General features: G+C 59.6%; 2 protein-coding genes across 2 annotated transcripts in view; both read left to right on the forward strand.

Moving 5' to 3' along the window:
• LOC311166077 (low affinity immunoglobulin gamma Fc region receptor II-like) overlaps window positions 1-13,393 on the forward strand; it is a gene marked incomplete at its 3' end in the record, with an annotated part of 109,411 nt that overhangs the window by 92,917 nt on the left and 3,101 nt on the right. Inside the window, exons 3-4 of the mRNA XM_084227555.1 lie at window positions 12,178-12,408; window positions 12,636-12,899. Of these exons, the coding sequence (XP_084083681.1) occupies window positions 12,178-12,408; window positions 12,636-12,899 (495 nt within the window). The remainder of the gene's footprint in view (window positions 1-12,177; window positions 12,409-12,635; window positions 12,900-13,393) is intronic.
• Window positions 1,493-8,038, forward strand: LOC311166076 (Fc receptor-like protein 2; the record flags this gene model as incomplete). The annotated part of the gene is made up of 11 exons (XM_084227554.1): window positions 1,493-1,571; window positions 1,927-1,977; window positions 4,594-4,724; window positions 5,340-5,517; window positions 5,619-5,897; window positions 6,450-6,719; window positions 6,808-6,996; window positions 7,204-7,287; window positions 7,654-7,675; window positions 7,765-7,844; window positions 7,929-8,038. The coding sequence occupies 11 exons, from the start codon at window positions 1,493-1,495 to the stop codon at window positions 8,036-8,038; spliced, it is 1,473 nt and encodes a 490-aa protein (XP_084083680.1).

Genomic DNA, 13,393 nt, shown 5'->3' on the forward strand with positions numbered 1-13,393 from the left:
TCAGGTTGTTGGTGTGAGTGGGGTGGGTCAGGGATATGGAGGAGGGGGCACCAGGGATACTGGGGAGGGCATCAGGGATATGGGGGGGGTGGGGCGGGGCTGTGGAGAATTGTGTGTCTGTTGGTGGTTCAGCATTCCCAAGGGTGGATGGAGGCCCCTGGATCTCCAAAGTCACCCCTCCAGTTTTCTTTTGCAGATGCCAGGAAGCACCAGGAAAGGTGAGTGCAGGCTCCAGCCATGATACACCTTCTACCCAAAGCCGCAGGACCTCCCATCCCCTTCCATGCACCCCCTCATTCCCACAGGGCCCCCCCAGACCCCCTGGCACCCCCGGTGGAGGATCCTCAGGCGACGTACATGGAGCTGCAAAGGCAACCGTGGGAACCCAGTGACATCTATGACAGCCTACACCAAAAGTTGTGACGCTCTGGGAAGCGGGAGGCGCTGGGTGACACTGGGGGTGCTCCCTCCATGGCTCCTGTCGTCGCTCATCCCTCCAAAGGACGTGGTCATTGGTCAGGGGGAGGCTACACAGGGCACCCGGTACTCCCCATTTCCTCTCACAGTACCCCCAAGGGCTCCCCCTTTCCTTCCCTCACACCTGCAGGGGCTCCCCAGCCCCATCCAAGTGCCCAAGAACCCTCAGTGACTGCCCCATTCTCTCCCCACACTGCTGGCAGGACACCCAGGGCTTCCCCATTCCCCCTCCCACTACCCCTGTCCCATCCCACTGTAAAAGGGGGAGTCGGGGAGGATTCTTCCTGAAAGGTTTCTGGGATTATAACGAAGCACAAATGGGGCAATATTATATCTGAGAAGTGTTTATTGATAAGGAGGGTAAATGTTCGTACCGAAGGGGGAGAGAAGAGAGTAGAAAGGGGAAAGGATAGAGAGAGAAACAGAGGACAGGGACAGCGTTACCACAAGAAGCCCGGGCGCTCTGTGGGCATCAGCTCGGCAGATGGAGTGTGTGTGCTGCAAGCCAGGGCGAGCCCACATGGCTTTTGTGAGTGGCTGGGTGTGATCTCCAAGGACAGCATCTGCGTGTGTCTGGCACCGGTGAGCAATGGCTGCGGGCTGGCTGCTGCGGACTGGTGCTGTGGCACTGGTGGCTCTGGGCCGGCTGCCATGGGCTGGTGCTCTGGCACTGGTGGCTCTGGGCTGGCTGCTGCGGGCTGGTGCTGCGGCATTGGTGGATCTGGGCTGGCTGCTGCGGGCTGGTGCTGTGGCACTGGTGGCTCTGGGCTGGCTGCCATGGGCTGGTGCTGTGGCACCGGTGGCTCTGGGCTGGCTGCCATGGGGTGGTGCTGTGGCACTGGTGGCTCTGGGCTGGCTGCCATGGGCTGGTGCTGCGGTGGGCAGGTGCAGCAGCCTCGGTGCTGTGGGCAGCACGGGAAACGCAGCAGAGGAAGGGGGTGGGTGCAGGCAGCATCCGCTCTGTCGGTGAAGCAATGAAGGAGTCCAGGATGAGCAGGAATGAGCTGCGTTGGGGATGCAGCGAAGCAGGGAAGAACGGGTGTGGACAGGGAAGAAGAACCACCAGGAGGAAAAGGAGAGGGCGGGGAGCATCGGTGATATTTTTGTCCGACGTCCAAGAATAATGATGCATCTGCCTCCATCTTTTCAGAAGGCTAATTAATTACTTCATTGTACTATATTATTTTATATTATAGTATATTACACCTAAACTGAATCTACCAAGCACTCCACTGCACAGAATCTCATGACTGTCACCAACAGTCCCGACACAAACACACCTGGATTCAATTGGTCAGAGAAGCAAAACACCCTCACCAGAATCCAATCATCAATTCCCTTCAGGTAAACAATTGTGCACAAGGCATTCCACTTGTGAACAACACAGCAGCAGTAAATGAGATAAGAATTGTTTGGATCATTTTTTGCTTCTCTCACTGCTCCTCCCAGGTCCAGAGAATGTGAATCCCACAGGGGAAGAGGGCCAAGCTGACCCTCCGAGTGAGCCCCTGATCCCTCCAAGGAACCCAAAGTCAAATGCTCCTGTTGTGGCACAGTTTGCTGCTTTTATTTGTAAAGGCTCCTCTCACAGCCCGATTTCCTGGGCGTTTTTTCCCAGACATTTTTCTCAGGCATCTGTCCCACCAGCCAGTGGGGCTCACTCACAGCCCCATCATGGAAGCTTTCTCTCCCCTGATCATCTCTTTCAGGAAGCCTGACCGGGGACAGGGTTCCCAGCACATGTACAACCCACAGAGTCATTTTTCACCTCATCTGTAGCATATGTTGAGACATAAATCCAAATCAGATTTGTTCCTCTGAACCCCCATGTGCTTAGTGCCTCTGCAATCCCCCTCCCAGTGCTCCCAGTAAGGTGGCTTACTGTTGCCCATCCCAGTTCCAAGGGGGCACAGGAACCGGTTCCCTGCTCCTGGGACAAAAATGCAGCTCTTTGGTTAAACTGGCAGAAATGGTGTTTCTTTGTTGAGCTTTGTCAAGGAAGCTGAACAAGGTGGGAGCCTCCCTTGGAATGGAAAATACGACCCTAACCCTTCTCTCTGAACTATTATAACTTTGAAATTACGGGGCTTTTAGGCAAAGATGTGGGAACAGGAATAACAGTTCTTTATTGGTATGCATTGTGAGAAACAAGTTAATGGAAGTTGACTTTTGCTGGATAGTATAAGAATTGATATAACATTAATGATTCTATTGTTGATTAAACATTGTGATGTTAGTGTTGGGACAGTGATATGTATTGTGGAGTGGCTGATGTTGTTGGGGTGGCCACCCAAGGGTGGGCCCAGCCATGGCCCAGCCCCACTGCACAGGGATGGCCATTGCCCAGCCCTGCTCTGGCCAGCCCCAGGTGGCAGCCAGCACCTCAGGGTCCCCCCTGCCCCCTTGCCTTTGATTCTGGCAGCTTTAGAGCTGCTGCAGAGGTGAGAATTCTGTGGGGGTAAAAGGCCCTGCCTGTGGTTTGCTCAGCCCTGCAAGAAGCACAAACCCGAAAGGGAGCCCAAGCAGTGGCTCTGTGAGGGCCTTTGATGGTTTTCAGAGCTGGGCTAGCTGGAAACCGCCCCTGCAGGGGCAGCTGTGAGGGAACCAGTCCAGAAATGCAGGAATTGATCATTTTGTCCCTTTGTCCAGGGGAATGAGAAATCCACAAAAGTCCTGCAAAGACAACAGCAATCTGCTCAACAACCTGACCTGGACCCACCTTCTTGAACAAAACCTGCAGCCTTCTGGAACCTCCAAGAAAGAATGTTTGGGCTCAGGATGTGCACAGAAGAGAGGGAAAAGTGTGGAAATACTGAGCACATGTGGGGCTGGGGAACAGGGGTGTCACAGCAGGAGCAGGGCGTGCCCAGGCATGGGAATTCAGGGCAGGCTGGGGTGGATTTACCAGGGAAGCAGACCCTGAGGAGCACAAAGACATTTCCACAGATTCCTGTGCGCTGTCCCAAGGATGGACAGAGCTTCTCCCCTTCCTCCATGGGAAGTCAATCAAGATTCAGGTTGGGAATGAGAAAAATGGGAAGAGTTCCTAAATGTGGCCAAGAAAAGGCTTCCTTAGGGCTGGGTTGGTGCCCAGGAGGCAGGGAACAATCCCATGGAGCTGTTGGACACTCAGGGAGATTCCACACTCTGTGTTAGCCACAAGCAAACGCTGGGCACCCCCATTCCCATGGCCCCCCACTCCCAGTGACTCCCGTTCTTCAGGACCCCCATTTCCCATGGACCCAATCCCTGGGACCCCCCATTTCCCTGGACACCCATCCCGGACTCCCCAAACTCACTGAACCCCCCACACCTGTGAACCCCACGTCCCACCTTGTCCCACCCAGCCTTGTCCCCATCCTGTCCCCAGCTTGTGGCCACCCTGCCCCCATCAAGGGCCACCTACGCATGGGGACAAGGCGTGACCTCGCTTCCTTCCCCTCCATCCGAAGAGCCGCCAGCCAGGGGAGCGGTGGCCACAGCAGCCAGTGACAGCCAGTCCACATGGCTGGGGACACCGGGATGGCCGGGAAGGTGGCACTGCTCCTGTGGGGTGAGTGCCCCGGGCACGGGCCTGAAACCCTGAGGATGGGGAGGGGAGGGGGCACAGGGGGGCTGCGGGGTGCTCTGAGGTCCCCAAGGCCAGCAGTGCCAGTCCCTGTTACCCACAGTGGACCTTGGTTCTACTGGGGATGTAGGGTGGCTTTGGGGACAGGAACAGGGAGCAGGAATTTGGGGATGGGGCGGTGGGGACAGGAATGTGGGGACAGGCACCTTTGGGCTCAGGCAGCTCTGGGGATGGGGACAAGGGGCCTGGGATGCAGGGACAGAAGGGGACAAGAACGGTGAGGATGTGGCCATGGGGATGGGATCATGGGGATGGCACCATGCGCTGGTGGGGGTGACCTGGGCCAGCCTGGGCTGTGTACGTGGTGTCCTCGTGCCCGGGGTACCCGCAGTGTCCCCATGTTCTGCCTCAGCCCAGAGTTGCCTGGGTGTCCCTGTTCCCAAGGTGTCTGTGCCACAGGGATGTGCTGCATGGGTGGCTGTGACACAGACATGTCCCCTTGCCTCACCAAATCTTTTGGGGACCACCCAGCAACGCTTTCTTTTAAGAACTGCTGTCCCCACGGGGTCGGTTTGGGGACAGCCCTCACACCCTGTGCCCTCCTTCTGCTTTCCCCACGGTGCCACCGCCACCCAGCCCTGTCCCTTCTCTTTTCCAGTCCAGACCTTTGGCCTCGCTGGTGAGTCCTCGGGGGAAGCCGTGGCCCCACCCTGCTGTTCCCAGCCCCATGCTGGCCCTGGCAGGCTGGTGTCCCCTGTCACCCGCAGGTGCCCAGACCACCCAGCTCCTCGTGGAGCCCCCCTGGATGCCGGCAGTGGTGTGGGACCAGGTGACACTGACCTGCCAGGGCTCGGGAACCGCCGGTGCCACCACCTGGTACAAGGATGGGCAGCAATGGGGGCAGCAGGGACCTGACCACTTCACTGTCACCAAGAGTGGCACCTACGAGTGTGACAGACCTGGAACCGGGCGCAGCCCCCCTGTGACTGTCTCAGATGGTGAGGGGGAACCTTAAATGATCTGGGTGGCTCCTGATACATCTGGGCTGGCTCCTCTCCATGGGTGGCCTCACAGCTCTCAAGTGACGAGAGCCTGTGCCCTGCACACAGAGACATCCCAGTGCATCCCAGAGAATCCCAGTTGTCCCCAGCACCATGGGCACCCACCTCGGAGCTGTCTCAAGCCCCTCAGTGAGATGGGACCCTCCTGTCCCACAGACAAGCTGGTGCTGCAGGTGCCAGCACGGGCACTGCTGGAGGGGGACAGGTTGAAACTGCGCTGCCGGGGCCGGCAGGACCAGCCGGTCACAAGGGTGCGATTCTACCAGGACAAGAAGGCTCTGGGATGGTCCCTTAGAGGGACCGAGCTGTCCCTGCCCCCTCTGCAGCTGCACCACAGCGGCCGCTACAGCTGCGAGGGCTGGGTGGGGTCCTTAATGTCGAGGTCAGCAGCAGTGACAGTGACAGTGCACGGTGAGCACCCCCACGGCAGAAACTCCAATCTCCTGACACCCCCAAAGCCCCTTCCCAGCACACTCAGAGTCACAGTCCTCACCTCCCCTTCTCCTTCCCAGAGCTCTTCTCGGTGCCAGTGCTGGAGGGTCCCCCCGAGCCCACCGAGGGATCCCCCCTGACTCTCAGCTGCCTCAGCACCCCCAGCCCCCTGCGGCCCCCAGCCCCCCTCCTGTACGTGTTCTACCGGGACAGGCAGGTGGTGGGGGGCCCGCAGGTGTCCCCGCAGCTGCTGGTGCCTGCCGTGGGGGTCTCCCACTCGGGGAATTACAGCTGCCAGGTGCGCTCCAAGGACGGGACCGTGCAGAAGAGCAGTGCCCAGCTCTGCGTCTCAGTGCACAGTGAGTGTGGGGATGGGACCGGGGAGCCCCCAGAGACCCCTCAGGTCTCCCAGCACTGACTGGGGATCCCAAGTCCTTCCTGACACCTTCTCTGGGGCCCCCAACCTTTCCTGGATCCCTCCCTAGCTTCCCCCCACTCCTTTCTCAGGTCATTCACTGAGTCCCCCAGCCCTACATTGGAACCCCCATCCTTCCCTGACACCTTTTCCATGTCCTGCCATTCCTGCCCCGGGTCCCACCTCACATCCCCCATTCCTGGTTTGTGTCTCTTATCCCTCACTAGGTGTTCTCACCCCTCTCTGTGTCCCCCCACACCTCTCTGAGCGCCCTGTACATTCTCCAGGTCCCACCATCCCTTCCCTGGGTTCCTTGGACCCTTCCTTGTGTCACCCCCCTCCCTTTCCAGGTGTCCTCTCCATGAAGTCCCCATCATCCCTTGGGGTTCGATTCCAACCCCCCCCCCCAATCTCTGCACCCCTCTCTCTCTCTGGTGCCCCCCTGCCTGACCCCCCCAGGTCCCTCACTGTCACCTGCTGTTCCCTCCTCCCGCAGGGATCTCGCCCACAGGGGTGTCCCTTTCAGCACAGCCCCCCGGGGGACAGGTGGCACTCGGGGACAACCTGTTGCTGAGCTGCAAGGTGGCCGCGGGGACAGGTCCCCTGTCCTTCTCCTGGCACCGGGAGGGCTCGGGGGCACTGCTGGGCACCGGCCCCCACCTGGAGCTGCGCCATGTTGGGGACAATGACAGCAGCCAGTACTGGTGCCGGGTCAGCGACGGGGACAGTATGGCTGAGAGTGACCCCCTGAATGTCACGGTCCTGGGTGAGCGGGACCTCGGGCTGGGGGTGACCCCACCCATGGCACCCCCCTCCCACCTCGCCCGGTGCCAGCCCCGTCTGTGTCCCCACAGTGCCCGTGGCCAATGCCACCATCACCCCCGGTCCCCTGTCACACCAGCTGCATGCAGGTGACAACGTGACCCTGCGCTGCTCGGTGCAGGTGGGCTCAGCCCCTGTCACCTTCACCTGGCTGCACAACGGGAAGGAGGTGGCCTGGGGTCCCCTCCTGGAGTTCAGGGACATCGATGTGGGACATTCGGGCACCTACCAGTGCGTGGCCACCAACCAGCTGGGACAGGACGGGCACCGCGTGTTCCGGGCACTCAGCCCTGAGCTGGCCCTGGAGGTGACACCACGGGACACAAGGACACACACGGATACAGGTGGGGATCCCATGGGGTCACTGCATGGTTCAGGACCCCTGGGGTGATGGGTGACCCTGATGTGTCCCCCTCTGTTCCTTGCAGTGGCCGCAGGGGTCGGTGTGGCCCTTTTGTTCCTACTCCTGCTCGTGGGTGTCATTGTGGCCTGGCTCCGGTGGAACCGCCAGGGTGGGTGACAATGGGGGGATGGCGTCCCAGGGAACTGTAGAGACCCCCAGAGTTGGGGAGTGATAGGGCGGCACCCACAGCCCCAGAATTGTGACCTTGGCTGTGGGTCCGGTAGCCTTTGGGGAGGTGCTGGAGGGTCCTGCAGGGATGTTGGGAGTTCTTCCAGGGGGGTCTCTGTCCCTGGTGGGCTTTGGGTTCTTGAGGCTGAGTTCATCAGAGGCAATGGGAAGGTTCCTGAATTCCAGGGGCCTTCAGGGATTCATGGGGGTCCTGTGGGAAATTGAGGGTCCCATGGGGGTTCAGGAACCCTGAGAGGGGTCAGGGCCCTAGGACCCCACAGTCACCCCTCCACTCTTTCCTCTGCAGCTGCCAAGAAGAACCAGGAAAGGTAAGTGGGAGGCTCAAACCACACTCTTCCCTTTTACCCCAACCCCCAACACCTCCCATTCCCGCCCCACATCCCCTTTATTCCCTCAGGGCCCCCCCGGATCCCCCGGCCCCCAAAGACGAGGGGGAGGTGCTGTACACCCATATCGTGGCCACCAAGAGGGCAGGGGGTGAGTATGGGAGGGACACACACAGAGGGACACGTCACCCACGAGTGTATCCCACCCAGATCCCACAGCCCGTGTCTCTCGCAGTGTCCCCCCGTGCCACCACCCTCCAGGATCCCCAGGTGACCTACGCAGAGCTGCGGGGACCCCAGGCGCGACCGCGGGAACCCGGTGACATTTACGGGAATGTGCTGTGACACTGGGGGGAACTGGGGGCATTGGGGGTCCCCACCCATAGGCACCCACTCCTGTGTGTGTGCTGCCACTAAAAACTGCCCCTCCCTCTTTAAGCACAAAAATCCCAAAGGGGTGAGAGAAGAACAATATCTTGAAAATGCAATGAGAGGGAATAAAACCAACAGCAACAGCAACAAGGTTCAGAGTCCAAATTGTCACACAAGGAACGATTTCCAGGGAAAGCCACAACAAGGAGCAACCCCCAGACATTTTCCACAGCTCGTTTCCTCCACCAGAGGAACCTGGCAGGGCCCTGGGCCTCCCTTGCTCTGATGGCCAAAGCGGCCTTCAGGAGGCTCTGGATTCTCTTGTCGCCTGTCCCAAACCTTTCCTCTGCCCTGTTCCCCACACCAGCATGTCACAAAGGCCCTGTGGAGGTTCTGGAGCCTCCCCCTTCGCCAGGGAAGAAGGGATCAGGCCATGGCACAGAGTGGGGTGGCCAAGACAGGAAAGCTTTGATGTCTGGAGACATTTTGGAAGAGCTGTGTGTGGCAGGGGTGGGTCAGGCCTTGCTTTTGTTGAGACAGGGCCCCGTCTGTCCATCAGTCTGTCAGCCATGGCATACTGGGGACAGTGTGACACTCTGCCAAAGACAGCTCCTAAGTGGCCATGTGACCAGAAGTGCCACCTGGGGAGAGGGCCCTTGGTGGTCCATCTGGCTTAAAAGGAAGAGCATGAGGTGGCCAAGTTGCTGACCCTGTCTCCTCTTGGGGTGTCTATACCATCCATGCTGGAACCCAGGATTTGGCAACTCATTTAAATGAGACATATCTGCCAAAGAAAGTAGAAATATTCCTGGAATGGAAAGAAGACGTATTCCTAAAACTTTTTTTAATTTTAAAGATGATGGGACTTCCAGGCCAAAGTGCAGGAAATGGAATAACAGCTCTTTACTGAGAAAATTATAAACCAGAACAGAACAAATAACACAAACCCAGAACTTTCCCTGCCTCTCAGCTCAGTTTGTGTTTGTGGCAGTGAAAAACGTGGCCAGCAGTGGGCGCTGCAAGGAGCACTCCCGGCCAGCAGGGGGCGCTGCAGGGAGCACTCCCGGCCAGCAGGGGACGCTGCAGGGAGCACTCCCGGCGCCCCGGTGCAGCTCCATCCCCTCAGGGGCCATGGCGGCCTCGGGCAGGAGGCAGGAGGGGAAATCGCTCCTTTTGCAAACTCATGGGCACCAATCGCTCCCGGCACCACCACCGGCAGTGGGCCGGGGCCGCCAAGGCAGCAGGTTGGATCCCAGTGCCCACTGGCAGCGTAGCAGTGTCCCGGGGCCGGACACACACTCTGAGCAACACCCGCGATCGCTCTCCATGATCCCGGATGGATGGAAAGCAGCGCCTGAGCCCAGGCAGGTCTCGGGTCCACAGCAGCTTCTCTGGTGGCTTTACACCACAATTCCTGCAAACCCTCAGCCTTTCACTCAGTGGAGGAGGGAAGGGATGGAACCACTCTGGGATCCAGCCAGGATCAATCCACACAGCCCCAACGTGGCTGCTGGTAGAGCCTCTGCTCGATATTTCCACACTTTTCCCTCTTGTCTGGCGGACACGGTCAGAACCCAAACATTTTTCCCAGGCTGTTCCAGAAAGGAGCAAGTTTCAGACAGAAAGCTGGAGGGACACGGTCGGGTTGTTGAGCAGAGTGTTTTTCTCTTTGCCGTGTTTTGGGGCTCTCTCAGAACATTGCTGCAAGGGACCAAATGATCAATTCCTGAATTTCCGGACTGGCTCCCTCACAGCTGCCCCTGCAATGGGGGCCTACAGCCAGCCCTGCTCTGAAAACCATCAAAGGCCCTCACAGAGCCACTGCTTGGGCTCCCTTTGGGGTTTGTGCTTCTTGCAGAGCTGAGCAAACCACAGGCAGGCCTTTTACCCCCACAGAATTCTCACCTCTGCAGCAGCTCTAAAGCTGCCAGAATCAAAGGCAAGGGGGCAGGGCGGGACCCTGAGGTGCTGGCTGCCACCTGGGGCTGGCCAGAGCAGGGCTGGGCAATGGCCATCCCTGTGCAGTGGGGCTGGGCCATGGCTGGGCCCCACCCTTGGGTGGCCGCTGGCTTCAAGGAGCAGGAGTTTGGGAGCTCCTTCCTGCCCGGGGCTCCATTCCCCAGCTGCTCTTGCCAGCTCAGATCTTGCAGGGAACGAGCAAGAATGGAGAAGTCTGGACCCCCCTGCAGCTGCCATGGCCCAGGACAGGACCCCTCTTCCAGCATTTGGCCCCCCTGGGACAGCATCCCCCCAGGACAGGAGCCCCCCAGATGTGCCCTCCCAGGACAGAACCTGCCCCCCTCGTGTGACCAAGGTGTCAAACGGCCTCTTCCTTCTTCTGCAGGAGAGAGAAAGTGAAAGTGTTGGGGAGGGAAAATGGACATCCCCATCCCCCACAGCCTCCCCAGCCCTCCCTGCAGACCCCTCAGTCCTGCTTCCCCCACCCTAGGCTTCCCCCAGCCACTTCCCTGCTCAGGTGCCCCCAGGGTCATCAAGACACAAACAGGGCTGGTTGTGAAATTGAGGGGTGAAATGATGGAAATGGAAAAAAGAGAGGGAAAAGTCACTGAGGGTGTGGGGACACAGACCCAGAGACTCTCGGAATCTGTCTGGGGTGACCCCAAGGCCACCGGCACCTTATGGGGTCTGTGCTGGGCTCTGGGTCTCCCCAAAATCTGAGGAACCCAGGGAAGGAGCTGAGACCCACGGGCTCGCCCAGCCCCTGCCCATCCCTGCCACACGCATTTCCCTGGGAACCAAAACATGGGACCCCCATTCCGTATGTCCCCCCTCTCTGTAACCCCCAACCCAATACTGAGATTCCCCAGGATCTCCATGGCCCAGCACCCCATTCCCAAGGAACACTCTCCTGTTCATTCCATCTCGTGCAATCCTCCTTTCCCCAGAACCTTGGTTCTCCCAGGAACACCCATACCCCCTGCATCTCATCCTTTAGCAGGATGACTACATCCTGTGACCCCGAATCCCTGGATCCCACGTTCCCCTGGGACTCCCAACCTTCATATCACCCAGCCCTGGGAACCCCATTCCCTTGGCCTCATCGCTGGTGACTCCCCCTCCTCAGCACCCTCATTCCCAGGGACCCCATCCCTGGGACACCCCATTCCCCTGGACACCCATCCCTGGCTCCCCAAAGCCCTGAGGCCCTCACTCCTGGGAACCCGTATCACACCGTGTCCCACCCAGCCTTGTCCCCATCTTGTCCCTACCCAGCCCACAGCTTGTGGCCACCCTGCCCCCACTAAGGGCCAGCTATGCACGACGGGCGAGACCTGACCTCGTTTCCTTCCCCTTTGGCCAAAGAGCCACCAACGAGGGGACAGCCACCCCCTGCAGCCAGTGACAGCCAGTCCACATGGCTGGGGACACCGGGATGGCTGGGAAGGTGGTGCTGCTCCTGTGGGGTGAGTGCCCTGGGCATGGTCCTGACAGCCCGGGAATAGGGAGGGGGCACAGGGGGCCTGCGGGGTGCCCTGAGCTCCCCATGGCCAGCAGGGCATGGAGCCCAGTGTGACCAGAGCTGTGTGGTGGCCATGGGGACAGGAACAGGTGGACAGGAATGTGGGAACTGGGGATGTGGGGACAGGGACTGGGGGATGGAAAAGTGGGGACAAGGATGTGGCAGAAGGAACCTTGGGGCTGGGGCAGCTGTGGGGACAAGGACACAGGGATGCAAGGACAGGGACAAGGGGACAGGCCCTATGTTTATGGGCCATAGGGACAGGTGCCAACAGAATGGGATCATGGGCACAGGGCCATGGCGATGTGGCTGTGGGGCTGGCAAGGGTGACCTGTGCCAGCAGAGTGTCCCCATGCCTGAGGAGGGGTTGGCTGCTGTGTCCCTGTCCTCGAGACATCTGTACCACAGCAGTGCCCCCACAGAGACAGTTAGGGACAATCCCAACACCCCGTATCCCCGTGTCCCCGTGCTGCTGTCCCTGCAGTGCCACCTCCACCCAGCCCTGTCCCTTCTCCCTTCCAGCCCAGACCCTCGGCCTCACTGGTGAATCCTCAGGGAATACCATGTCCCGACCCTCCTGTCCCCAGCCCTGCTCTGGCCCTTGCAGGCTGGTGTCCCCTGTCACCCGCAGGTGCCCAGACCACCCAGCTCCTCGTGGAGCCCCTCTGGAGGCCGGCGGTGCTTTGGGACCGGGTGACACTGACCTGCCAGGGCTCGGGGACCGCCGGTGCCACCACCTGGTACAAGGAGGGGCAGCGCTGTTGCCAGCAGAGAAGCGATCACATCAATGTCACCGAGAGTGGCACCTACGAGTGTGACAGACCTGACACCGGGCGCAGCCTCTCATTGACAGTGTCAAATGGTGAGGGAGTTTTTCGTGTCCCCAGCCTGGCACCTGCCCGGTGCCCAAGGGCTCTGGGTGGGCTCCACTCCATGGATCAGCTCCTGGTGTGACTGTCCCCTGCTCTAGGGACATCCCAGAGCATCCCTGTGTGAGGAGACTTCTCACTCACAATGGGCGGCCCCTGGTGCTTCCTGATGCCATCATGGCCCTCCTGACACGCCTGGTGTGACACCTCTGTCCCCCAGACCTGATGGTGCTGCAGGTGCCATCACGGGCACTGCTGGAGGGGGACACGGTGACACTGCGCTGTCGGCGCAGGGACAACAAACGGCTCACAAGCATGTACTTCTACCATGAAGAGGCTTGTCTGAAGTGGAGCTATGTTGGGAGCGAGCTGTCCCTGTCGCCTGTGCAGCTGAGCCTCAGTGGCAACTACTACTGTGGGGGCTCGGTGAGCGATGTGGTGTCGAAGTGGAGCAAGTCGAAGCAGGTGACAGTGACAGTGCGTAGTGAGTGCAGGGATGGGGACAGGGAAGCCCAATATCCCCCAAGGCTTTCCCCACCACTCTCTGAATACTTCATCCCTCCCTTTACTCCTCCCTGGCTCACCCAGAATTGCCCAAGTGCCTCTTGGTTTCCCCCATGACTGCCCAGTTCCCCCTGCACATCCCTCATCCCTCTCTTTGTCCTCCCCAGCCCTCCCTGCATTCCCCACCCCTTTCCAAGGTCCCTGCTCCACCATCTGGCCTCCCTTCGCTCCCTGGGTCCACCGACCCATCTCTAAACCCCAAATCATTCCCTGAGTCTCCTCAGTCTGGTTCCCCATCCCTGCCTGGATCTCTCCCCCTTTCCACGGGGTCTTGTCTTTGTTTCCAGGTCCTAGCCTGCCTCCCAGGGTCCCCTCCTGCTCGTTAGAATCTTCTCCACTCATCTCCAATCCTCCTCTTTCTCCTCCAGAGTCTCCCTGCCCCTTCCTGTGTCCCCAATCCCTTCTGTGTCCCCC

The sequence above is a fragment of the Fringilla coelebs genome (assembly GCF_963513975.1).
Source record: "Fringilla coelebs genome assembly, contig: SCAFFOLD_49, whole genome shotgun sequence".
Classification (NCBI taxonomy): Eukaryota; Metazoa; Chordata; class Aves; order Passeriformes; family Fringillidae; genus Fringilla; species Fringilla coelebs.